General features: G+C 45.6%; 1 protein-coding gene across 1 annotated transcript; it reads right to left on the bottom strand.

Annotated features, from left to right (window-relative positions):
• Positions 1-200: 200 nt before the first annotated feature.
• On the bottom strand, positions 201-18,346 carry LOC136632676 (transmembrane protein 62-like). Its single transcript, XM_066607763.1, has 5 exons — positions 18,228-18,346; positions 17,977-18,132; positions 3,089-3,248; positions 1,297-1,410; positions 201-308 (listed from the first exon to the last, which is right to left on the bottom strand). Exons 1-5 carry the CDS (start codon positions 18,332-18,334, stop codon positions 201-203), a joined length of 645 nt encoding a protein of 214 aa, XP_066463860.1. The 5' UTR covers positions 18,335-18,346.
• Positions 18,347-22,367: the final 4,021 nt, after the last annotated feature.

Below are 22,367 nucleotides of genomic sequence, written 5' to 3'. Positions count from 1 at the left end.
ATACCACAACAGTGTTGTGGAATATTCATCCCCAAAATCCACACTACTAGCTTGCAGATTTTGTTGCAGAAATAAAAATAACAGAATTCTGCCGGAAATTTTGCATAAAAGTCCACAGTTACCAGTGCAGATTTTGGGAGGATATTCAGGGACGGCGTACTTCACAAGGCTGTTGCAGAATATTCCGCCCTGTGTGAAGGTTATAAAGGATTTTTCCACTTATCCCTGAGAATAGTTCGCCTTTTGAACCGATAAAATTTTAGTAAAATGAGCTGACTCAGTACAGCCAGAATAAACAGCACCTGCGACTAGAGAAGAGATAACCATTTTAGTACCATTTAGTACATTTTCACAATACCTGATCCCACAAAGTCAAGGTCCCAGGATGATATATTGGATAATGAGACATAATAAAAACTTATCATAATAAAAATTAGCCTGCATCCATACACATTAACAAAACCATGCAGCTATTAACACGACTTAATCGCTGCCCAGTGATGGTAGTAAAACTGTAGCATTATTGGTAGAACTGTCTTACTATTTAACAAGCTGTAAACTATATGTGGGCGTAGTTTCAGCCAAGTTGGGCAAGCTAATCGGTGTGTTCCAACCCTCAATGGTGTTGGAGTAATAGGAGATTCAGTTTCAAAACAGCTGAAAATCCCCTAGTTTGTTCAGGATTACTCGAAATCCCAGCTCTGCTCCCTCCAATGTCACCAGCATCCTGATGCCTTCCAAGAGCGCCCCTGGCAGCCAAGGAAAGCAGTTCCATGAGTGTGGCTCTCAAATCTCCAGTGGAGGGAATGGGGCCTTGCCAGGGGACTCTTGCCCAGAGGAATGCTGACCCAATGGAACCCAGAAAGGGAAGAGACCAGAGACCCCAAATGAACCCCCATCAATATGTTAAAAGAAAAAAAAACAATATGGTCATCTCTGCTTCTACCTTTAGTAAGGACAGGAAACCACTGGGAAATTTATTGGGAAAGGGCTATGCAACCTTTCTGTGTCCCTGACCCTACAGAAGATGGGGAGCAACCTCCATTGGGTGCTGTCATCAAGAGGACGGAGTGGAAAAAGGCATTGTCCAAAGCCAACAACCCCTTTAAATCCAGATGGAATTATCAGTCAGACAATTCCAGCAATGTTGCTCAGGTGGGCTATATGCCATATGGCTCAAGAAGGGGAGGGTCCTACAAAATCACATGTGGAAACTAGCTAAGCAGGTTCAAAGGTCAAAGAGACCTGCATAACATACGGTGGTGACCTGGTAAACATGAAATACATAGAACTTACAACAACATAATGATCCATAAGAAGAATTAAAGATGGAAAAATGCTAAAGCTGACAGCTGCATCATCTTCCAAGCTGAACAAGTGGCTTCTGGATTGACTTCCTTCTGCTGCATCCTATAAAGGAAAAGGTTACATAGTGACGGTGGGTACCATATTTTAGGAAGGAGGTGACAAATAAGAGGAATTAGTGAATTCAATATCACAACCATCTTTACATAGAAATCCACAGTCGTTGCTCATAGACAGACTGTAAATAACATTTCTTCCTGGTGTGTGACGTACTGCAGCTCTCATTAAAGGGAATCTGTCACCATCTTTTGCAGCTCAAGGTAGCGACAGGCACCCCGATTACAGTGATATGCATGTCTGGTTGTTACTAATAAAATGCAAGTTTCTCCCAAAGTACAGCACAGATACATCCAGCACTATAATCAGTGTGACTAACTACCTTATACTACCCTCAGTGAGGGCTGCAAAAAGATGGTGAGAGATTCCCTTTAAGGTTATTAGTGAGAAACAGTAATGTAGCATTTACTAAGAAAACAAAGCACTGAAGGGTGCTCAGCCGAGGGTGCATGTGCTTTGAATTCAAAGTGGGGAAAAAGCTGCTGCCATTACCAAAGAACAAAAGTATTGTGCAGTTGAAATTCAACGTGCCAAATCCTCATGTGCCTGATATTTGCTATCGGGGGAGAGTTGGGAGGCCACCACACACCTTAGACGATCAGTCTGTCCCACCAATATCAACCGATTTGGTCAATCTATAGCCAATCTGTATAGCCGCTCTTAGCTAATACTGGGGAATTCAGAGAGCATGGACTACGTCTCTATTTGATCATACCCCTGATAAGGACATACTGAAAAAGGTTTCTGCATGAAAAAAAAGTTACAGAAGTCTTTTTATGGTACTTTTAAAAGGCGTTGTCCCAAGAAGAAAACTTCTGTTCATATGCCCTATAAGGGTGTCATAGCAGGGTGGTTGTCATGTAATAGTACATTTTCCCAGTGCCCACTGAAGGTAAATGTTTGGCTGGTAGTGGCTTGCTGGGGATGGAACCTGGGGTGAGGGTCACATTCAGCATTGGGTCATCTTTGATGGGAAAAGTCCTTTAACGAATATACTATATTGTAGATTAATATTACAGTATATGCACAAGAAAAAAAGCGAAAAACAAGCTGTCATTCACAACTCTAGATATCTTATCCCAATTTTTTAGGATTTGACAAGCAGATCTTCCTGCAAAGGGTTATAGATGGTTGTTTGGAGTCCGACAAGTCACAGCACTCAGATTAACCAAGAGTCTTTTATTAAAAGCACAATTACAAGAGGTGAATGAAGTAGCCCATGTCTGACTCATGATTTGTCAAGGCCTCCCCTCTCTATAGAATGTGTTCATGGCAATTCCATTATGCTGCTAATGATATCGTTACCTTGATATGAGAATGCAATTCTATATTATCAAGGCGAACAAAGGTAATTTTCAAGCTTCAGCACTATGGACAGCTTTACAAGGACTAGGTGATTGTAGTTAATGAAAGGCAAATGCAAGAAATCTGAAGTTCTCCATCTTCTAGTTGGTTTGATCCGGCTAATAATAATCACTATATTATACAATTATGTTTCACAATATAAAACCAAGTGGATGTAATATCTTATTTTTTCTCATTCCACTTTCTACACAGTGTACAAAAGCAGGATATGTTGCAAAGATCCGGAACATATGGGCACTGTTGTGCAAAACTGAAGCACTTTAGATAGCTGCATTCACACGCGCCTTCTATTTCCTTTTACCTCAGCTTTCACTTTGATCTCGTGGAGCCCAGTCTTATAATTTTCAGCCATCCATTCCAAGACATATAATGGACCAGATGAGTGCACAGCTTCCCCCACTTCTTTTCCATCTATGAAAACCTTTACGGACGTGATAGGATGCGGAGAAAACACCAGGATTCTATATGGTGAAAATAAATAAAAGCATTATTTTTTTTTTTTTTAATTTGTCTTTATTAAACAGGTTAAAACATACATTCAGTGTTATCGTAGTTTTGCAGGATTTTTCTTTGTGTCTTGTATCAACCTGCATTTTTTTGTATTTTTATAAAACATAAAATAAAACATTAAATCAAACAAATTATATATATTAAATCAAAACTTTGACCCATTTTGACCACAGGTTTTTATTTTTTTGGTCTACTGACCTGTTTGTTGAGGATCTGCAAAAATTTGTGGAGGCCCCGCACGGCTACGGCACGGTCTGTGTTTCACCCTAGATAGGTATGTCTCCTATTGCCACCTGTTCCTGGAACCAGCAAGTATAGTGGAAGGAGCTTCTCAGTCTATCTTTTACCCTTTGTGGTAATAATTGAATGAAACTCCCCCAGGTTTCAAAGAAGGCTTGTACCTTTTTTTCTTTAAAAAGTGATGTTTCTGCCCAGTCCATTTGAAACAGAAACGCTAGCTTGTCCAGGAACAGTCTGAATGGAGGCCCTGTTGGTTGTATCCATGTCTGTAAAATGGCCTTTAGTCCTGCTGCTGCTATGAAGTGCAGTAATTTCCTGACACCCCTTGAGCAGTGATAGATTTCGGGATCTAAATAGCCAAGTATTGCCCATGTTGGTTCTTGTGGGCAAAAATTCGTCAGGTGTGTTTTTGTGTAGTCGCCTATTCGTGTCCAAAAATCCTGTATTGAGGGGCATGTCCACAAACTGTGGTATAGGTTTGCGTGTGGTGCTTGACATTTGAAGCAGTTTGAGGTATTGTAAATTCCTATGTGGTATCCTCTGCTTGGGGTTAGGTATGACCTATGAACAATTTGCAATCTCATCTCCAGGAACCTAGCCGATGGTAAGTATCTATGTGCCGAGGTTAGGGATTTCATTATCAGTGTCGGTGTGAAATAGGGGTCGTCCGTGGCCCATTTGCCCACCCCCGGATCAATGTCCTCCTGCTCTCTCCTATTTCTTATTGCCCTGTACAGCTTTGAGATCATGCCCCGCGGACCCGTTTTCTTGTTTTGTTTTTGTTTCATTTCGTCGTGCGTTAGGACTCGTCGTTCTCTTATGTGTAATAGTTTGTCTATAGTGTGTATTCCTTGGGCCTCCCATTCCACAAATATATTGTGGGGATTACCGTCCTGGAAGTTGGGGTTGTTCATTAGTGACAAATACAGTGATGTTTGTGGCGATGTTTGGCTATCTTTGCGCAGTTTATTCCATGTTTTCCAGGCCATCAGTATCAAGGGATTCTTTTTAGTTTTTTCTGGGAGTTCTGCATATGTGTGATGGAGGATGTTCTGGAGTCGTGTTGTGCCGACCATCTCCTGTTCAAGTGGTCTGTTTGTGAAATATGACTTATCGTGAATCCAGTCGTGGATGATTCGCGCCTGGGCTGCTAGATTGTAGTCTCTGAGATTAGGTAAGTTAGTTCCTCCGTTCTCTCTATGTTTCTGTAGCGCTTTGAGCGCAATACGCGGCCTTCTTCCCCCCCATATGAAGTTCCTATATAGGTAGCTTATTCTTTTTATATCTTTTAGTTTTAAAAATATAGGTAGCAAGTGTAGGATATATAATAAGCGGGGAAATTCTATCATTTTTATTAGGCTTATCCTTCCCAAGAAAGAGATCGTAAAGTTTTTCCATGTGTTTAGGGTAGTTTCTAGTTTTTTGATGTGGGGTTCTATATTTGTGTTATATAGTTTGAGTGGGCTTCTTGTGATTTGTACTCCCAAGTATTGTATAGCGTGTTTTTCCCACTTGAATGGATATTGTGTTGACCACGGGGGTTTGGCCGGTCCTCTGAGAAGCAAGGCCTCTGTTTTGTCTAGATTTAAAGTGTAGCCCGAGAGTTTACCGATTTTCTTGACTTCTTGCAATATGGGGGTTAGTGTTTCCCTGGGGTTATTTATCACCAATAGGAGGTCGTCTGCAAATGCTTCAACTTTTATCTTAGTACCTCCGCAGGTCGCCCCTGTAAAGAGTGTCGTTTGTGTCAAGTATCTAAGTAGGGGGTCTATTGATAGATTAAATAACAGTGGTGAGAGAGGGCAGCCTTGTCTGGCTCCTCTAAATAGATCTATGTTGGGGGTGTTAAGGCCGTTGACTGTGAGGGTGGTAGTGGCGTTCATTTGCGTCGTGTCTATGTAATTCGCAAAGATCTGTCCAAAACCTCTTTTTTCCAATATTATGTTTAAGAATGGCCAGGCCATCTTATCGAAGGCTTTTTCTGCGTCCAGACTCAGTAGCATCGTAGTCTGGCCCTCGGGGTTTTGTGCTGCCACCGTCGCCGCTATGGCGGCTCTGATGTTCTTTAGAGCACTCCTCCCCTGTGTAAAGCCTTTCTGTGCTGGGTCTAGTATGGATGGGAGGATTAGCTGGAGTCTGTTGGCTAGTATCTTGGACAGAAACTTGTAATCACAGTTTAGCAGTGCTATTGGTCTGTAGGATCTTGGGTCTGTCAGGTCCTTGTTTCGTTTGGGGAGCAGTATCGTTCTCGATGTTCCAAAGTCTTCTGTCTGTGTATTGTATGTGTATATTGTGTTGTAGAGTTGAGTCAGGACTGGCACAATGTCTGCTATTAATATTTTATAGTATTCTGCGGAAAAAACGTCGGGGCCCGGTGTTTTCCCCCCTTGTGCTGTTGTGATCACCTCTCGTACCTCCTCCTCGTGTATGTCGGCGTCTAGTAGGGATTTTTGCTCTTCTGTTAGTTTTGGTAGGTTCACGGATTCTAAGAAGTTGTTTATGTCTTGTACATTTGTTGGTTCTGCCCTATATAGATTTTCGAAATATTCGTGCAGTATTTGAGCCACCTCTTCTTGTTTTGTTGTAAGACTATCCCCATTAATATGTCTTAAGGTCAATATTGGCTTGTGTGGTTGTCTTTGTTTGGACAAATTGGCTAGCAAGCGTCCCGTCTTATTACCCCACCTGTAAAATTTGTTTTTTGTTAATTGGTTTTGCCAATGTGCGTGGGTGTGTACAAACGTATTTAGTAGGTGTTTCGCTGTAAGAAGGGTTTGGTATGAGTTGTCATTGTGGGAGTTCGTATGTTCCTTTTGTGCTTCTAGGAGGGAGTGATGTAGTGCCTCAAACTCCGTTTGGAATTTTTTCCTCCTATGGGACAAGTAGCTTATGATGTGGCCCCTCATCACTGCTTTTGAAGCCTGCCAGAATAGGTTTGTGTTGTCAATATGCGCACTATTGTCGTCTGCGTAGTTGTTCCAGTGGATTTTCAGGTATGCTCTAAAGTCCTCTGATTCCCATAGGAATGAGGGGAAGCGCCATATTTTGGTTAGCCTTTGCGGGGTTCTCAGTTGTAGTCTCATTACTATCGGTGCGTGGTCGCTAAGGGATATTGGGTGGATTTCCAATTGGTAGTGGTACTCAAAAATGCTGTTTGATATTAAGAAGAAGTCTATGCGTGAGAATGAGTGGTAGGCGTTGGAGCAGCATGTGTATTCTTTGCTAGTGGGGTTCAGGAGTCGCCATGGGTCACATACGCTGAGTTGTTCTTTAAGTGTTAGTAGTGCATGTGTGGTTGAGGTTGCTTGGGTAGTTGGTCCCGTTCTGTCTAGTGTTTCGTCTTGTATGCTGTTAAAATCGCCTCCCAGGATTATTCTGTCGCTTAGATATGGTTGTAGTTTTTCTATTAGTGTGACATAAAATGTTGGTTGGTCAGTGTTGGGGGCATAGACGTTCACCAAGGCGTACGTTTGTTCATCCATTTTCATTCTCACTATTAGGTATCTTCCCTCTGGGTCCGCTATGCTTTGCAGTATTGTGTGTGACATGTTTTTTCTGGTCAGGATAGCTACCCCTCGTGATGCTGATGTGTGTGAGGCCGTGTAACATGCTTCTATCCATGGTGCTCTGAGTTCTCCCCTCCCCTCTTTCTTCCAATGTGTTTCCTGTAGGAACACTATGTCTGGTTTATATCGTTTCAGGTGTGTCAGTACTTTTTTCCGTTTAATGGGTGTGTTTAGTCCGTCTACGTTCCAAGATAGTGTTTGTATTGTGGTGGGTGTTTGGTATTCTGTTGTTTCTAAGTCTCTAGGCATGTTGGTAGGTATGATTTGGTTATAATTACCGTATCTTTTGCCTCTTTTTTTTTGTCGCATCCCTCGGTCCCAGCGAGCCGCGGGTGCAACTGGATGTTGATCGTGCCGTGCCTGCAGGGCCTCCTGATCCCCCTATTGGTCCGTTTTTTAAAGGTCAGATGGGTCGGAAAGAAAGAAAAAAACATAAAAAATATGAGAAACATAGTAGTAATGAACATGTAAACTTTAAACATCTATTTCGCCTTTTCTTTTTGCGTGGCGTGCGCCACATCCACTGTGTTTGGAACAGGGTTGTAATAAAGAGCAACAGTACAGTTCCTTTTTCCATTCTTTTTCAGCCTTGTTCTCCGTTCTCTTCCATCTGTAGGTGTCTTCTTGCTTCCTCCGGGGTGTTGAATAATAAGGATTTGTTGCCATCTTGGATCTTTAATTTTGCTGGGTAGAGCAGTTGGAAGCGTGTGTTTCGTTCGTGTAGAGCTTGGCAGATTGGGGTAAATAGTTTGCGTTTTTGTGATACTGCCACCGAGAAGTCTTGGAATAGCAGGATTTTCGATCCTTGTATTGTTAGTCCTCCTTGTCGTCTATAGGCTTGTAAGATTGTTTCTTTTGTTGCCCAGTGCATGTATTTTGCTATCACTGGGCGGGGTCTATTTCTGTTGTTACGTCCATCCCCTGGTGGGCCGATTCTGTGGGCTCTTTCTATTGTTAGGGGATCGTTGGGCATGTCAAGTTGAAGTGCTTGCGGTAGCTCGGTGGTTAGGTAGGTTAGGAGCTGGTTGTTGGTTACTGTCTCGGGTATTCCCACAAAGCGGAGGTTATTGCGGCGATGTCTATTCTCTAAGTCATCGATTTTTTTCCCGCAGCATTTCGGTTTCTGACTGGCTTCTTTGTATTGAGGCTTCCAAGGTTGCTATGATTTGTTCCGTGTTCTGGGTTTTTGTTTCTAGTTCTGTCAGTCTTTGGGTGTTGTCCGTGATTTGTGACAGTGCTGAGTTTATAGATTTGTGTAGTGTTTCTAATCTATTGTCAAATAGGGGGAGGAGCAGTTTTGAGACCTCTTGTGCCACTAATGTCGCCTGTGTCATGTCCACGTCGTTATTCCTTGAGTGCTCGTTCATTTGCATGGAGGAGGCGGCCATTGCCTCTTGGTCGGAGTTTGGTGAGGCCGTAGTATGCGGTGGGGTGCTCTTCAAGGGGGATACGGGTTGGTGTGTGGTCTTGCTCTCTTTTTCTTTGGTGTTTTTGAGGGGTTTACCCTTTTGTTTCCCTCCTGTGGTTGTTTTGTCTGTATCTGGCTGACGTGTTGCTCGCGTTGAGGTGCCCGCGTTTCTTTTGTTTAAATATTTGTCCATGTTTTGACTTTTCAGAGATAGTTATGCGGGTTGTTTGTTTTGGAGGATTTTTCCCTGTTTCTCAGATTGTTCTAGTTTTGTTGCGGTTTGTTTTTGGTGTGGATGTGGCTTTTCATCTGGTTTCTATGTTTTCATTTCTCTTTGTCTGGCGTTTTTTGTTCCGTTTGCGGTTTGTATTTTTGTTGTCTCGGTTTTCTTTTCCCCTCTTTCTCCTATGGCCTTAATTTTTTGTTGCTTTTGTTGTACTTGGGGGTGGAGCTTGTGAGGTGGTGGTCTCTCACAGTTTTGCGTTTGGGGCCTTTTGTGCAGGGCTTCTGGGCCCCTTGTGGTCTTGCTGTGTCCCTGTTATGCCCTTGTGGTAGCGAGACTTCTCCCCACTCTGTGGGTGTCTCTCCGCTCTTCCCCCTGCCTGTTGCGGTGGGTGGGGTTTGTTATGGGCGGGGCTTGTCGTGGGCGGGGTTCGCCGCAGGTCTCTCGGCCGAAAATTTAGGCCGCGGCTTATGGCGCCGCTAGGCCGCAATGTCCCGGTCGGCTTTTGGGAATTATCGCCGATTCGGGGGGTCTCTCAGGTTGTCCAGGCGCCCCCAGGGGTTCCTCACCTCCTGCAGCCCCAGGTAGGGCCTGTCGCGGCTGGTGGACTATGGCGCGACTCCCGCTGCCGTTCAGCCTGGGTGCTCCGGTAGTCATCCGGTGGGCTCGTCTCGCTCGGGGGGCCTCCCGCGTCCCTCTGCTGTGCCCCAAGGTCCTCTCTCCCCTCGCAGTCCTGGCCGGGGTCGGTCGCGGCCTCGCGACCGGAAGTTCGGGCCGCGGCTCTGTGCGCAGCTCAAGTCGCGGCGCCCTGGAGCGACTCCCGCTGCCGTTCAGCCTGGGTGCTCCGGTAGTCCTCCGGTGGGCTCGTCACGCTCGGGGGGCCTCCCGCGTCCCTCTGCGGTGCTCCAAGGTCCCCTCTCCCCTCGCAGTTCCGGCCGGGGTCGGTCGCAGCCTCGCGACCGGAAGTTCGGGCCGCGGCTCCGTGCGCAGCTCAAGTCGCGGCGCCCTGGAGCCCTCCGTGCGTCCCAGGTGCGGGCCCGGACCAGCCGATCTTACCAGGATCTCCAGGGAAGGTAGGGTCCCGGTTGGCTGTGGGGTTTGCTTCCCCTGTTGTGGCGCTTCCGCGGTCCGCGCCGGGGGGGTCTGCCGGGGGTCTTTCAGGCTCCTTTTCGGCGTGGGGGACTTCTGCCAAGCAAGCGGGGGAGATGTCCGTCCCCCGCAGCTGCTTTACTTGTGTCTCCAGAGGGTCCCGCTGTCTTTGGGAGTGTGTCTTGCAGGAGCTCTGTAAGGCACGTCCTGCTCCCTCTGTGTCTTGGGCGGAAGTCAAATAAAAGCATTATTAGGGGACAGCCACTTCAGGGTGTCAAATTATTGGCCATGGTATAAAATAACATAAGGAGTAACACCTGGTACGTATAGCGTTTTTGATTCCTAATAAAATGTCTTTTCTCAACTTATTTTTTTTTAAAAACACCTTTTGGTTAAAAAAAAAAGGACAGAAGAGCTAGTTTATTGTTTGTTTACGCAAGATAAACAAAATGAAAACTAAGCATAACGGAAGTCCTGTTGAAAAAAATCTGGATCCATTCAAGAATCCGTTCAAATAATCAGGATGGACGTTTTAACTGAGCCACACGTGTGTACAGGCCTCTAAGCGTGTTCACACGGAGCCAATTTGCTGTGGATTTTGGCACAGATTTTGGTGGGGAACTGCAGCAGATTTCATTCTTTCAATTGAAGGGGTGAAATCCGCTGCAGATCTGCAACAAATCCGCTACAGGTGATCGGACCCTAATACTCATCTTACCGGTTTTCCCACTAGCTTCGTTAACCAGGCTCAAGTGATGATCTGTCATTACAGCCAATCACTGGCATCGCTACACCAGCCTTACATCCGATGAAAGGTTACAGTAGTCAATTCTTGACGTACTACGTCATTGCTAGAGTGTAATAAAGGACCGGCAGGGGATCAGGGAAGCATCATAAGAGCAGCAGGCATCGGTAAAGTGAGTATTGCTCCTTATTTTACACCGATGTCAGCTGTTTGTAAAAGATTTCATGAAGCTGGAAACTGTTTCTGTAATGTAATTTGCAATCTTTTATTATGATTACCATCATTACTAATTTTGCCCTGTACTTTCATCTGTACTTTTCAGTTTAGAAGTTCCATCTCAGGAGCTGCCGACCAGGAAACAACTGTTCTGTTTAAGTAGTCACTGATTTCAAGGAGAACTGAAGGGCTTCAGTTCGCCTTCATTCTGTTTGATTTCAGTTTTTTTTTTTAAATTAAAATAATGCAGACTAGTAAGCAATAGTTTTGTAAAAAAAATTTAAACTCAAGATAGAAAAAAGGCTTCCATCTTTATGTCCCACATGGGTGACAGAACTAAAATATTTATCCCTTTCAATATTTACTTACAGGTTTTAAAGAATGTCATAAGATGGAAGGAACTAATAAGGTATATTTATGAAGACTGGCGTTTCATGACTCCGTTTTAGGCCTTATACACATGGACATATATTGGCCGGGTTTTCATGCCCACCTGATATAAGCTGCCCCTCTCTGCAAGAGGCGGTGGCGGGATGGGGCGGGGGCTAGTGTGCTCAGCTCCTGCCCCCTGCCATTGTTTGCAATGGGAGAGGGGGGGACAGGCGGAGTTAAGCTCCACCCCTCGCAAACATTTGTCAGGGGTAGAAAGGGGGCAAAAGCTCAGCACACTAGCTCCCGCCCCGTCCCATCTCCTCTTCTTGCAGAGAGGCAGCGTATATCGGACGGGCGTGAAAACCCGGCCGATCTACGTCCATGCGAATAAGCCCTCAAACTGAAGTTTGCTGGACTAAAATGCACTGTTTATTAAAAGGCAAATGACTCTTAATTTGATATTTCTTAGGCTGCCTTTAAAAAACTGAAAATAAAATCTACTCTTAGTAGGAGAAGATTTTGATTTGCAACACTGACTTAAATTTGCCCCCTCTCCCCCAGTAAACTCACCTCTTTTCTCACTACTTTCCAAAAGTGTAGAGAGGAATAGCAAGTCACAAATTACAGTGCAAAAGTAGCATGTTCCAAAATCGACTGAAATATCATGTGACAGCAAGGTGCCCCCTGCCACAGCAGAGCTGCAGGGTCCTAGCGAACCCTGATCAGCTGTGTTAGTGACTACTGTCACTGTAGGTGGAGGCTTTCCCTGTAACTGGAGATCCAGATATCAGAGCTAAAACCAAGCCATGTGGAGAGAAGAACTGCCTATAAAGCTTAGACCGGACAATGTGGAGGCACAGATCTGGAAAAGACTCCAAAAACTTCTGCAATACTCAAAGTTCCCAAGAGCACAGCGGCCTCCATAATTCTTAAATAGAAGAAGTTTGGAACAACCAGGACTCTTCCTAGAGGTGATCAATCCACGCAACTAAGTAATCAGGGAGGAAGGGCCTTGGTAAGAGGTGACCAAGAACACACTGGTCACTCTGGCTAAGTGCCAAAGATCCTGTGTGCAGATGGGAGAAACTTCCAGAAGGTCCTCCATCACTGTAGCCTCCACCAATCTGGGCTTTATGGCAGAGTGACCAGAAAGAAGCCTCTTAGTAAAAGACACAGTATACTTGCAATTCACCAAAAGGCATCTAAAAGGACTCAGACTGTGAAAAACAAGATTCTCTGGTCTGATGAAACCAAAATTGAACTTTTTGGCTTTAATTCTAAGCATTATGTCTGGAGGAAACCAGGGACTGCTCATGATCTGCCCAATACCATCCCTACAGTGACCCATAGTGGTGGCAGCATCATGCTGTAGGGGCGTTTTTCAGCAGTTGGAACAAGGAGTCAGGGTTGATGGAAAGTTGAATGGCGCAAAGTACAGAGATGTTTCACCTTCCAACAAGGCAATGGCCCCAAGTAAACAGCCAAAACACCACAGAAGTGGCTTAGGGACAACTCTATAAGATGCCCTTGAGTGGCCCAACCAGAGTCCTTACTTGAACAATTGAACATCTCTGGAGAGATCTGAAATTGTCTGTCCACAGACTGCCCCCATCCAACCTGACAGAGTTTAAAAAGGACCTGCAGAGAAGGCGGCAAACAAAAACCCCAAATCCAGGTGTGCAAGACTTGTAGCATCATATCCAAAAAGACTGGAGGCTGTAATTGCTGCCAAAAGGTGCTTCAACTAAGTACAGGGTGTAAATACTTAGATCAGCGAAAAGTATTAGTTTTTCATTTTTTTAAAAAACTACAAAGATTTTGCATTGGCCACAACATAACAAAATATAAAAAGTGAAAGGGTCTAAAGACTTACAAAATGCACTGTATATAATGACATTTTATATATGACTCAGGAGATGAGCTATATCCTCCCCTCTTCTCACAGTCTTGTGCCTATAGGGTAACTGGCTGGAGAAGGAGCCCTCCTCTATTGCTCTGTCTGCAATAGGATACCAGGAATGCCAACCCTCCTCCGCAATCCCCATCAATTACCTGTCTGTCTGGTAGGCAAATAGGAGATCGTACAAGACCTCTACAGTGCTACTTATTGAAAGGCAGCTTTCCTATAAGTCAACACCCAACATTCTAAGTCTTCTCCAGAAAACTCTTGTTTTGGCTTATATTCCCAGTCATGTTACAAGGCCTGTTAAAAGCTTGCACATTGACTTATAGGTGGCGCTGTAGAGGCATTGTACCTTCATTTGCATACTAAATTTCCCAGAGAAGCATTGCATGGTTTTATAATTCTCCACAAGTTAAAACTGTACCCCTCCCAATAGTCACAAATTGAATGGATGAAGAGGAAATTAACATCCGTGTTTTTATTTTATAAGACAGCTGTAGGAGCATGCAGGAAATTCTATAGACGGCGCGGGCAAGTTTATCTCATGTATAGTGATAACAGTGATCATGTATAGTAAAAAAAAAAGTGTAAAAAGTAAAAAAAAAGGTAAAAAAGCTTGTGTTTCATCTCCCCCCACGGATCATATCTGTGAGGGAGGATGAAATGACGTACCTAAGGCCCGCGGATTTATCTGCGGACCTTACCCCAGCTTCTGCTCACGCGCATGTCGCCAAAATGGCAGGTGCATGCACAAAAGCTGTGGTAATTTAAAATCTCCCTGCTCCTGGCTACAAAACTTAGCTGAGAGCCTGGAGATTTCACGGGGGGCCGCAATGGATAATGGCGATCACGTAAAAGTAAAAAAAAGGTGAAGGTTCATCTCCCCTCACCGATGCGGTAATACGCAGATCAATCGCATTGGATTACACAATTCCGCTTACATTAGTGGGTTGGAATTGCGTAATCCATTAGCAGAAAAGAGAACGCAGCAGGTTCTATTTTACCACAGATTTCCGTAACATAGAGCCCATTTTGCTCCATGGTCGTGGATATACCCGCAGCCCATACGCAACTACATTGTATACGGGCTGCAGGTACCCACGTCATCGCTAAGCAACGGTGCGGGAAATACAAACAAAAAAAATATATATACTGAGCATGACCGCCTGTGTGAGTAGGCAGTTATGCGCAGTACATTACGCGGCCGTACGCAGGGTCACAGCTGGGCTCACAGATGGGATCCGCTGTGGGCCTCCGCAAGCGGATTCCGCCTACGGCCGTGTGAGCCTGGCGTTATTCAGACCGCTACCTGTAATACGTATTTTACAAGAAGCCCCGGGAACGTTCGCCTTCATGCAGTTCCAGGAGCAGCTTGTTGAGCGCCTTCTGTGTGAGACCGCCGCACCTCATCAAGCTTACGGAGACTCACAGAGCGCCACTTCTTACACCCCATACCCGCCACTGAGGTCACGAAATACCCCCAAAAAGCATGAGAGGAGGGGGGATACACGGTTTTATTGCCCCATGTACCCATCCCAACCAGCCTCCGTAATTACCCCTGTCTTTGGAAATACTACACAGTTCACATTATTACTTTTATCTAAGATTTGGGGAACACCGAAAAGGGCGCGGAGTGTGTGCGGGCGGGGGGGGGGGGGGGGGGATTTTTAAGGTGTCAATTTTTATTCCGTACAAGTGGGCAATGGGTCCTGGAATTTATTCAGTTGTGCCCTGCAATCCAACGGGTTTCCCTCCATTATAGGCCTTGCCATGTTTCCTGTAAGTAAATTAGAGCCACAAGGGGTATGTTTTTGAACACTGGACAAATGGGGGTATCCATTTTGGGGTGAAGGTCTTCATTTCTATGTACACTGTACAAAAAAACCCAGTTTTTAAATTGACAAAATTGCCAAAAAAATGAAAATCGTAATTTTTTCCTTCTGCTTTGCTTAGATTTATTCAAATACTGTCGGGTCAAAATACGCAGTGCACCCCTAGATGAATTCGACAAGGCGTCTAGTTTTTAAAATGGGGTCATTTGAGGGGGTTCTTTATCGTTTTGGACGCTCAATGGCTCTATAAGTGGGCGATGGGGCCTGGAATTTATTCCGTTGTACCCTGAAATCCAACAGGTGCTCCTTCCATTATAGGCCTAGCCATGTGTCCTTTAAGTAGATTAGGGCCACTAGGGGTATGGTTCTGAACACGGGACAAACGGGGGTATCCATTTTGGGGTGAAAGTCTTCATTCCTATGTGTGCTGTACAAAAAAAAACAGTTTTTAAATTGATACAACTGCCAAAAAAATGAAAATTGTAATTTTTTTCCTACTGCTTTGCTTAGATTTATTCAAAAATTGTAGTGTAAAAATACACAGTGCACCCCTAGATAAATTCGTTAGGGGGTCTAGTTTTCAAAATGGGGTCATTTGTGGGGGTTCTCTGTCGTTTTGGCCGCTCAAGGGCTCTACAAGTGGGCAATGGGGCCTAAATCACCTTCATGCTAAATTTCTGTTCTGAAAGCCACCGACTACTCCTTTCATTTTGGGCCCCGTTGTGCATCCAAACAAAAGATTAGGGCCACAATGGGTATGTCTCTGAACACGGGAGAAACAGGGGTATCTATTTTGGGGTGCACGTCTTCATTCATGTGTGTGCTGAACAAAAAAAGCAGTTTTTAAATGACAGAATTGCCAAAAAAACGAAAATCACATTTTTTTCCTTTTGCTTTGCTTGAATTCATTCAAAAACTGTGGGGTCAAAATGGGCAGTACACCCCTAGATAAATTCGTTAAGGGGTCTAGTTTTCAAAATGGGGTCACATTTTTTCGCCCGAGTACGGAAGTACTCGAAAATCGCGGTACTCGGGCGAAAAAGGGGCGGGGCCGAGCACGTTCGCTCATCTATAATAATGATCAACCATTGCATCCTCAAGAGCAATGCAAGCTTGGAGACGATAAGCCACACGCTTGCGTGCATCCTTGCACATTTGAACTGGAACGTTATTGAATTCCTCAGTATTAGCAAGCTCCAACTCATCAACTGTTGAAATGGGATACGTATACATTTTATCCTTAAGATGGCCCCAAAGGAAAAAGTCAAGTTGGGTAAAATCCAGAAAGTGAGCCAGCCAGCCCACTGGCTCACGTCTGTTTATCCAACTCTCATCGAACCAGTTACAATGTGCATAAAGAGCTGGGGCTGTCCTGCTGTCAACACAGGTTGCTGAAAATATCCCAACGCTGGATGATGGGATAAACAGTGTGTTGAAGCAGATCCAAGTAACACTTTCCCGTCACAGATCCCTAAAACAAAGAACGCTCAAAAGAGCGTATCAATACCAAATCTGCAAATAAGGGAGATGGAATAATACCGCCACAGTGCCACCTATTGGAAGGCAGCATTCCTTCAAGCCAAAATTAGACTATATACAAGCCTTGTAACAATGACTGGGAATTAAAAGCAAAGCCAGACTCCATGTACAGACAGCTGTTTCAGGGTATTTGCCCTTCCTAAGTGTACAGTAGGAGTCTGGTTTTGCTAGTGAGAGGCCTGGGATGGGGGTGTAATCTCAAATATGAAACTCCTTCCCAGACCAGCACACCTGGCATGCAGTTATCCACCAAAATTGTCACTTCAGGGTTTTCAGGTCATCAATAAAAACAGTTGTGTCTGTTAACACCACCGGATACATGGAACTTGGCCTCATCATTCCACAGTATTCCTCGTTGCAATTGAAGTTTGCCTTCATTGAGGAATTTAATCGTTCCAATTCAAATGTATAGAGATGTGCGAGAACATGTGGCTTATCGCCCCCAAACTTGCAATTTGCTACATGCACGTCACACACTGCTATATACATTGTTCATCCAATACAACAGGGATCAGAAGCAGAGATTAAGGACTTGTGATGTCACTGTCATGCTCTGTCACTGATCACATGACTGATGTCAGAGGTCCTGCACCCTTGTGCAGATTATGGGTGGACTACAAACCCCCCACGGCCTCAGTTGCAATGGAATACTAACGAACACCTAGACAGACAGCAGCTGTGTGCGTACAGGACCTGTGATGATGTCACAGTTAGGTGATCATGGGTGGTGCATGAAAGTCACTCACAAACTCACTCACTCATGGACGGACAGGTCGTCGTTAGTAGTTTGACTACTACTGCTATTACTACACTGATTGATGAAGGAGCTTACCACCTAGAGCCACAGTACAGACCGATTACACAAATTCTGGCTGAGGATGTTAATATATTTTGCTTATTTCATTAACAGTATTTGTGGTTCTGCATTCCACTAAACCATGTGCCAGGGCAAGACATCACAGGATACTGTAGGTTTCAGTGAATGATAATGAACCACAGCTAACGCAAACTTGCAAAAGTATTTTTTTGTAATTATTTGAATGCAGCTAAAATAATAAAATTAAAGGGATTTCTTAGGAATGAACTATTGATGACCTATCTCCAAAATTGGTATTCATCAGCTGCTTTGTGAGTGTATGGAACTAATGTGCTGTTGAAAATGCACAGCTCTATACACACTGCAGTGGCCTGTGATGGTATTGCAGGCAAAGATCCTGGGAACTTCAGCTGCGATAGCATCCCACACCACTGCAGTGTGTATAGAACATCCCCTATGACTTCCATTGGCTACAGCTCCTACAGTCTACAAAAAAACCTTGTATAGTCTGATCCCTAGTCATTTTTACTTACGGCTTTTGCACAGTTGCTCGATTTCTCATTGGTTGTGAAGCAGGATATACTTTTTAGGGAGTGGTCATACTTTTTTTTTTTCAGTTTTAATCAGCAAGTTGACGTATTTTAACAGACAAACTTGTCTTATTATTCATAGTATTGACATCTTTAATGACCTATGCATTATTTTCAAGGCCAGATAAAATGGAAATACCTGATATGTGTTGAGTGCAGGATCCGTTGTAAAGGCTCCTCTGCGGGATTTGTGTAGAGTGCAGATTTAGGATTGGTAATAAGGATAGCAGGCCATTCATCAAATTGGAGGTCTACAACGCTGAACAAGTCATGATCAAAGGCAAAGATGCGGTATCTGGGGAAGAAAAAAAAAAGGGGTAAGGATGGGAGAACGAACATGGTATACATATACAGAAAAGGGGAGTCACATAACAGTATAGCATGTTTTACCTTCTGTTATGCATCCAATCTCCCAACTCCAGTTCCAATGTCCCTTGATGATGCTGGGAGTGCAGGACTGGGGCTAACCCTCCCAGGGTGTGCAGGTGACCACACATGTATGCCACAGCTGAACTAGAGAAGAACCCACTGTTAGGTCTAATTTTTCCGGCTTTACATGGCGTGATCGAAATCAAAGACAACTTTCCAATGCTTACACAGTTTAATATACATTTTTAATTAGAGATGAGCGAGCACCAAAATGCTCGGGTGCTCGTTACTCGAGTCGAACTTTCCGCGATGCTCGAGGGTTCGTTTCGAGTAACGAACCCCATTGAAGTCAATGGGCGACTTGAGCATTTTTGTATATCGCCGATGCTCGCTAAGGTTTTCATTTGTGAAAATCTGGGAAATTCAAGAAAGTGATGGGAATGACACAGAAACGGATAGGGCAGGCGAGGGGCTACATGTTGGGCTGCATCTCAAGTTCCCAGGTCCCACTATTAAGCCACAATAGCGGCAAGAGTGGGTCCCCCCCCCTCCCAACAATTTTTACTTCTGAAAAACCCTCATTAGCAAGGCATACCTTAGCTAAGCACCACACTACCTCCAACAAAGCACAATCACTGCCTGCATGACACTCCGCTGCCACTTCTCCTGGGTTACATGCTGCCCAACCCCCCCCCCCCCCCCCGCATGACCCAGTGTCCACAGCGCACACCAAAGTGTCCCTGCGCAGCCTTCAGCTGCCCTCATGCCACACGCTGGCCTCATAGCCACACCACCCTCATGTCTATTTATAAGTGCGTCTGACATGAGGAGGAACCGCAGGCACACACTGCAGAGGGTTGGCAAGGCCAGGCAGCGACCCTCTTTAAAAGGGGTGGGGCGATAGCCCACAATGCTGTACAGAAGCAATGAGAAATCCAATCCTGTGCCACCTCCATCAGGAGCTGCACACGTGGGCATAGCAATGGGGAACCCATGTGCCACACACTATTCATTCTGTCAAGGTGTCGCATAGCTCAATCGACACTGCAAGGGGAAAGCCGTCTGCACTCTGTCCCCTGCCCAAGTCAGTCAGTGTCTTTGTGCCAGACAGGTCAAACACCGCGATGGGAGCTAAGTTTGCACCAACAGCATAGGTGGGTCCTAGGAAACCCAAGACATGAACCAAAAATTGATCTGACCGGCCAAACATGGCAGACTTGCACCGCGCCCACGACATAGGCCTCGGCCCACAGCTTCAGCAATCCTAGGCAGGAAGCGGACTTTCACTGCACCCAGGACATAGGCCACTGCACAAACCCTCAGCAATCGCGGGCCTACAGCGGACTCCTATGCTAGCGTAGCTGTGCACATCTCATTAGCGCTGTATTGCTCCTGTAGTTTGTCCCAATGCAGTGCCCCGGATAGTAGAGCTAACGTCAGATTAAATACAGGTGGGCTTCGGCCCACACTGCATGCCCCAGTCAGACCGGGTTTTTTTATAAATAGTCACAGGCAGGTACAACTCCGCAATGGGAATTCCGTGTGCACCCACAGCATGGGTGGCTCCCTGGAAGCCACCGGCGGTACATAAACAAATCCCATTGCAGTGCCCAGCACAGCTGAGGTAACGTCAGATTAAATGCAGGTGGGCTTCAGCCCACACTGCATGCCCCAGTCAGACTGGGGTTCTTTATAAGTAGACACATGCAGTTACAACTCCGTGTGGACCTTCAGCATAGGTGGGTCCCAGGAAGCCATCGGCGGTACATAAATAAATCCCATTGCATTGCCCAGCACAGCTGAGGTAACGTCAGATTAAATGCAGGTGGGCTTCGGCCCACACTGCATGCCCCAGTCTGACCGGGGTTTTTAATACATAGACACAGGCAGGTACAAATCCCTAGTGTAAAGTCCCTGTGGACCCACAGCATGGGTGGCTCCCTGGAACCCATCGGCGGTACATAAATGTATCCCATTGCAGAGCCCTCTTCAGCAGAGCTAACGTCACATACAATACAGGTGGGCTTCGGTCCACAGTGCATGCCCCAGTCAGACTGGTAATATGTACCTTAACAGTAACCGCGTTGGTGGGAAATGGCCTCGCCACCATCATGTCTTTGGGAAGCCTCCGTTTCCACACCACAGTGACATAGCATTAGCAGCGGTATAGTCAGAGCCCAGAATTAGTAACTTTTCAGCGGTAGCATTAGGGACAGGCCCCAGTAACATATCACAAGCAGCAGTATAGGGGGAGCACAGTATTAGTTCCATTTCAGTAGTAGTTGCAGTCTAGACAGGCCCCAGTAACATATCACTAGCAGCAGTATAGGGGGAGCACAGTATTAGTTCCATTTCAGTAGTAGTAGCAGTCTAGACAGGCCCCAGTAACATATCACTAGCAGCAGTATAGGGGGAGCACAGTCTTAGTTCCATTTCAGTAATAGTAGCAGTCAAGACAGGCCCCAGTAACAATTCCGAAGCAGCAGTATAGGGGGAGCACAGTATTAGTTCCATTTCAGTAGTAGTAGCAGTCAAGACAGGCCACAGTAACATTCCCGTTGCAGCAGTTTAGGGAGATAACAGTCTCTTTCACATTTCAGTAGTTGCAGTATAGACAAGGCCCCAGTTACATTCATGTAGCAAAATTGTAGGCCAACCCCACACACCTTGCTGTAGCATGAGTGCAGGCCAAGCCCATAAAAATTACTAGGATTACACTGTAGGCGAGGGCCCAAAAAAAATGGTGTACCAACAGTACTAATGTACCTCAGAAAAATTGTCCATGCCCAACCAAGAGGGCAGGTGAAACCCATTAATTGCTTTGGTTACTGTGGCTTAATTTGTAACTAGGCCTGGAGGCAGCCCAGTTAAAATAAAAATTGGTTCAGGTGCAAGTTTCAACGCTTTAATGAGAATTGAAACGTATAAACATTGTTTACAAAAGTAATATGACTGAGCCTTGTGGGCCTAAGAAAAATTGCCCGTTCAGCGTGATTACGTGAGGTTTCAGGAGGAGGAGCAGGAAGAGGACGATGAATATAATACACAGATTGATGAAGCTAAAAGGTCCCGTTTTTTATGGTGATAGAGAACAATGCTTCCATCCGCGGGTGCAGCCTACGTATTGTTTAGGTACCGCTGCTGTCCGCTGGTGGAGAAGAGAAGTCTGGGGAAATCCAGGCTTTGTTCATCTTGATGAGTGTTAGCCTGTCGGCACTGTCGGTTGACAGGCGGGTACGCTTATCTGTGATGATTCCCCCAGCCGCACTAAACACCCTCTCTGACAAGACGCTAGCCGCAGGACAAGCAAGTACCTCCAGGGCATACAGGCTTTCAGGATCCTCCTCCTCCTCCTCCGGCCATACACGCTGAAAGGATGACAGGCAAGCAGCATGGGTACCCTCAGCAGTGGGCCAAGCTGTCTCTTCCCCCTCATGCTCCTCCTCCTCCTCCTCAACGCGCTGAGATATAGACAGGAGGGTGCTCTGACTATCCAGCGACATACTGTCTTCCCCCGCCTCCGTTTCCGAGCGCAAAGCGTCTGCCTTTATGCTTTGCAGGGAACTTCTCAAGAGGCATAGCAGAGGAATGGTGACGCTAATGATTGCAGCATCCCCGCTCACCATCTGGGTAGACTCCTCAAAGTTTCCAAGGACCTGGCAGATGTCTGCCAACCAGGCCCACTCTTCTGTAAGGAATTGAGGAGGCTGACTCCCACTACGCCGCCCATGTTGGAGTTGGTATTCCACTATAGCTCTACGCTGCTCATAGAGCCTGGCCAACATGTGGAGCGTAGAGTTCCACCGTGTGGGCACGTCGCACAGGAGTCGGTGCACTGGCAGATTAAACCGATGTTGCAGGGTCCGCAGGGTTGCAGCGTCCGTCTTGGACTTGCGGAAATGTGCGCTTAGCCGGCGCACCTTTCCGAGCAGGTCTGACAAGCGTGGGTAGCTTTTCAGAAACCACTGAACCACCAAATTAAAGACGTGGGCCAGGCATGGCACGTGCGTGAGGCTGCCGAGCTGCAGAGCCGCCACCAGGTTACGGCCGTTGTCACACACGACCATGCCCGGTTGGAGGCTCAGCAGCAAAAGCCAGCGGTCGGTCTGCTCTGTCAGACCCTGCAGCAGTTCGTGGGCAGTGTGCCTCTTCTCTCCTAAG

This window comes from Eleutherodactylus coqui, chromosome 1, assembly GCF_035609145.1.
Source record: "Eleutherodactylus coqui strain aEleCoq1 chromosome 1, aEleCoq1.hap1, whole genome shotgun sequence".
Lineage (NCBI taxonomy): Eukaryota > Metazoa > Chordata > Amphibia > Anura > Eleutherodactylidae > Eleutherodactylus > Eleutherodactylus coqui.
The sequence above is the reverse complement of the archived record's forward strand: the minus strand, read 5'-3'. Positions and strand labels throughout refer to the sequence as shown.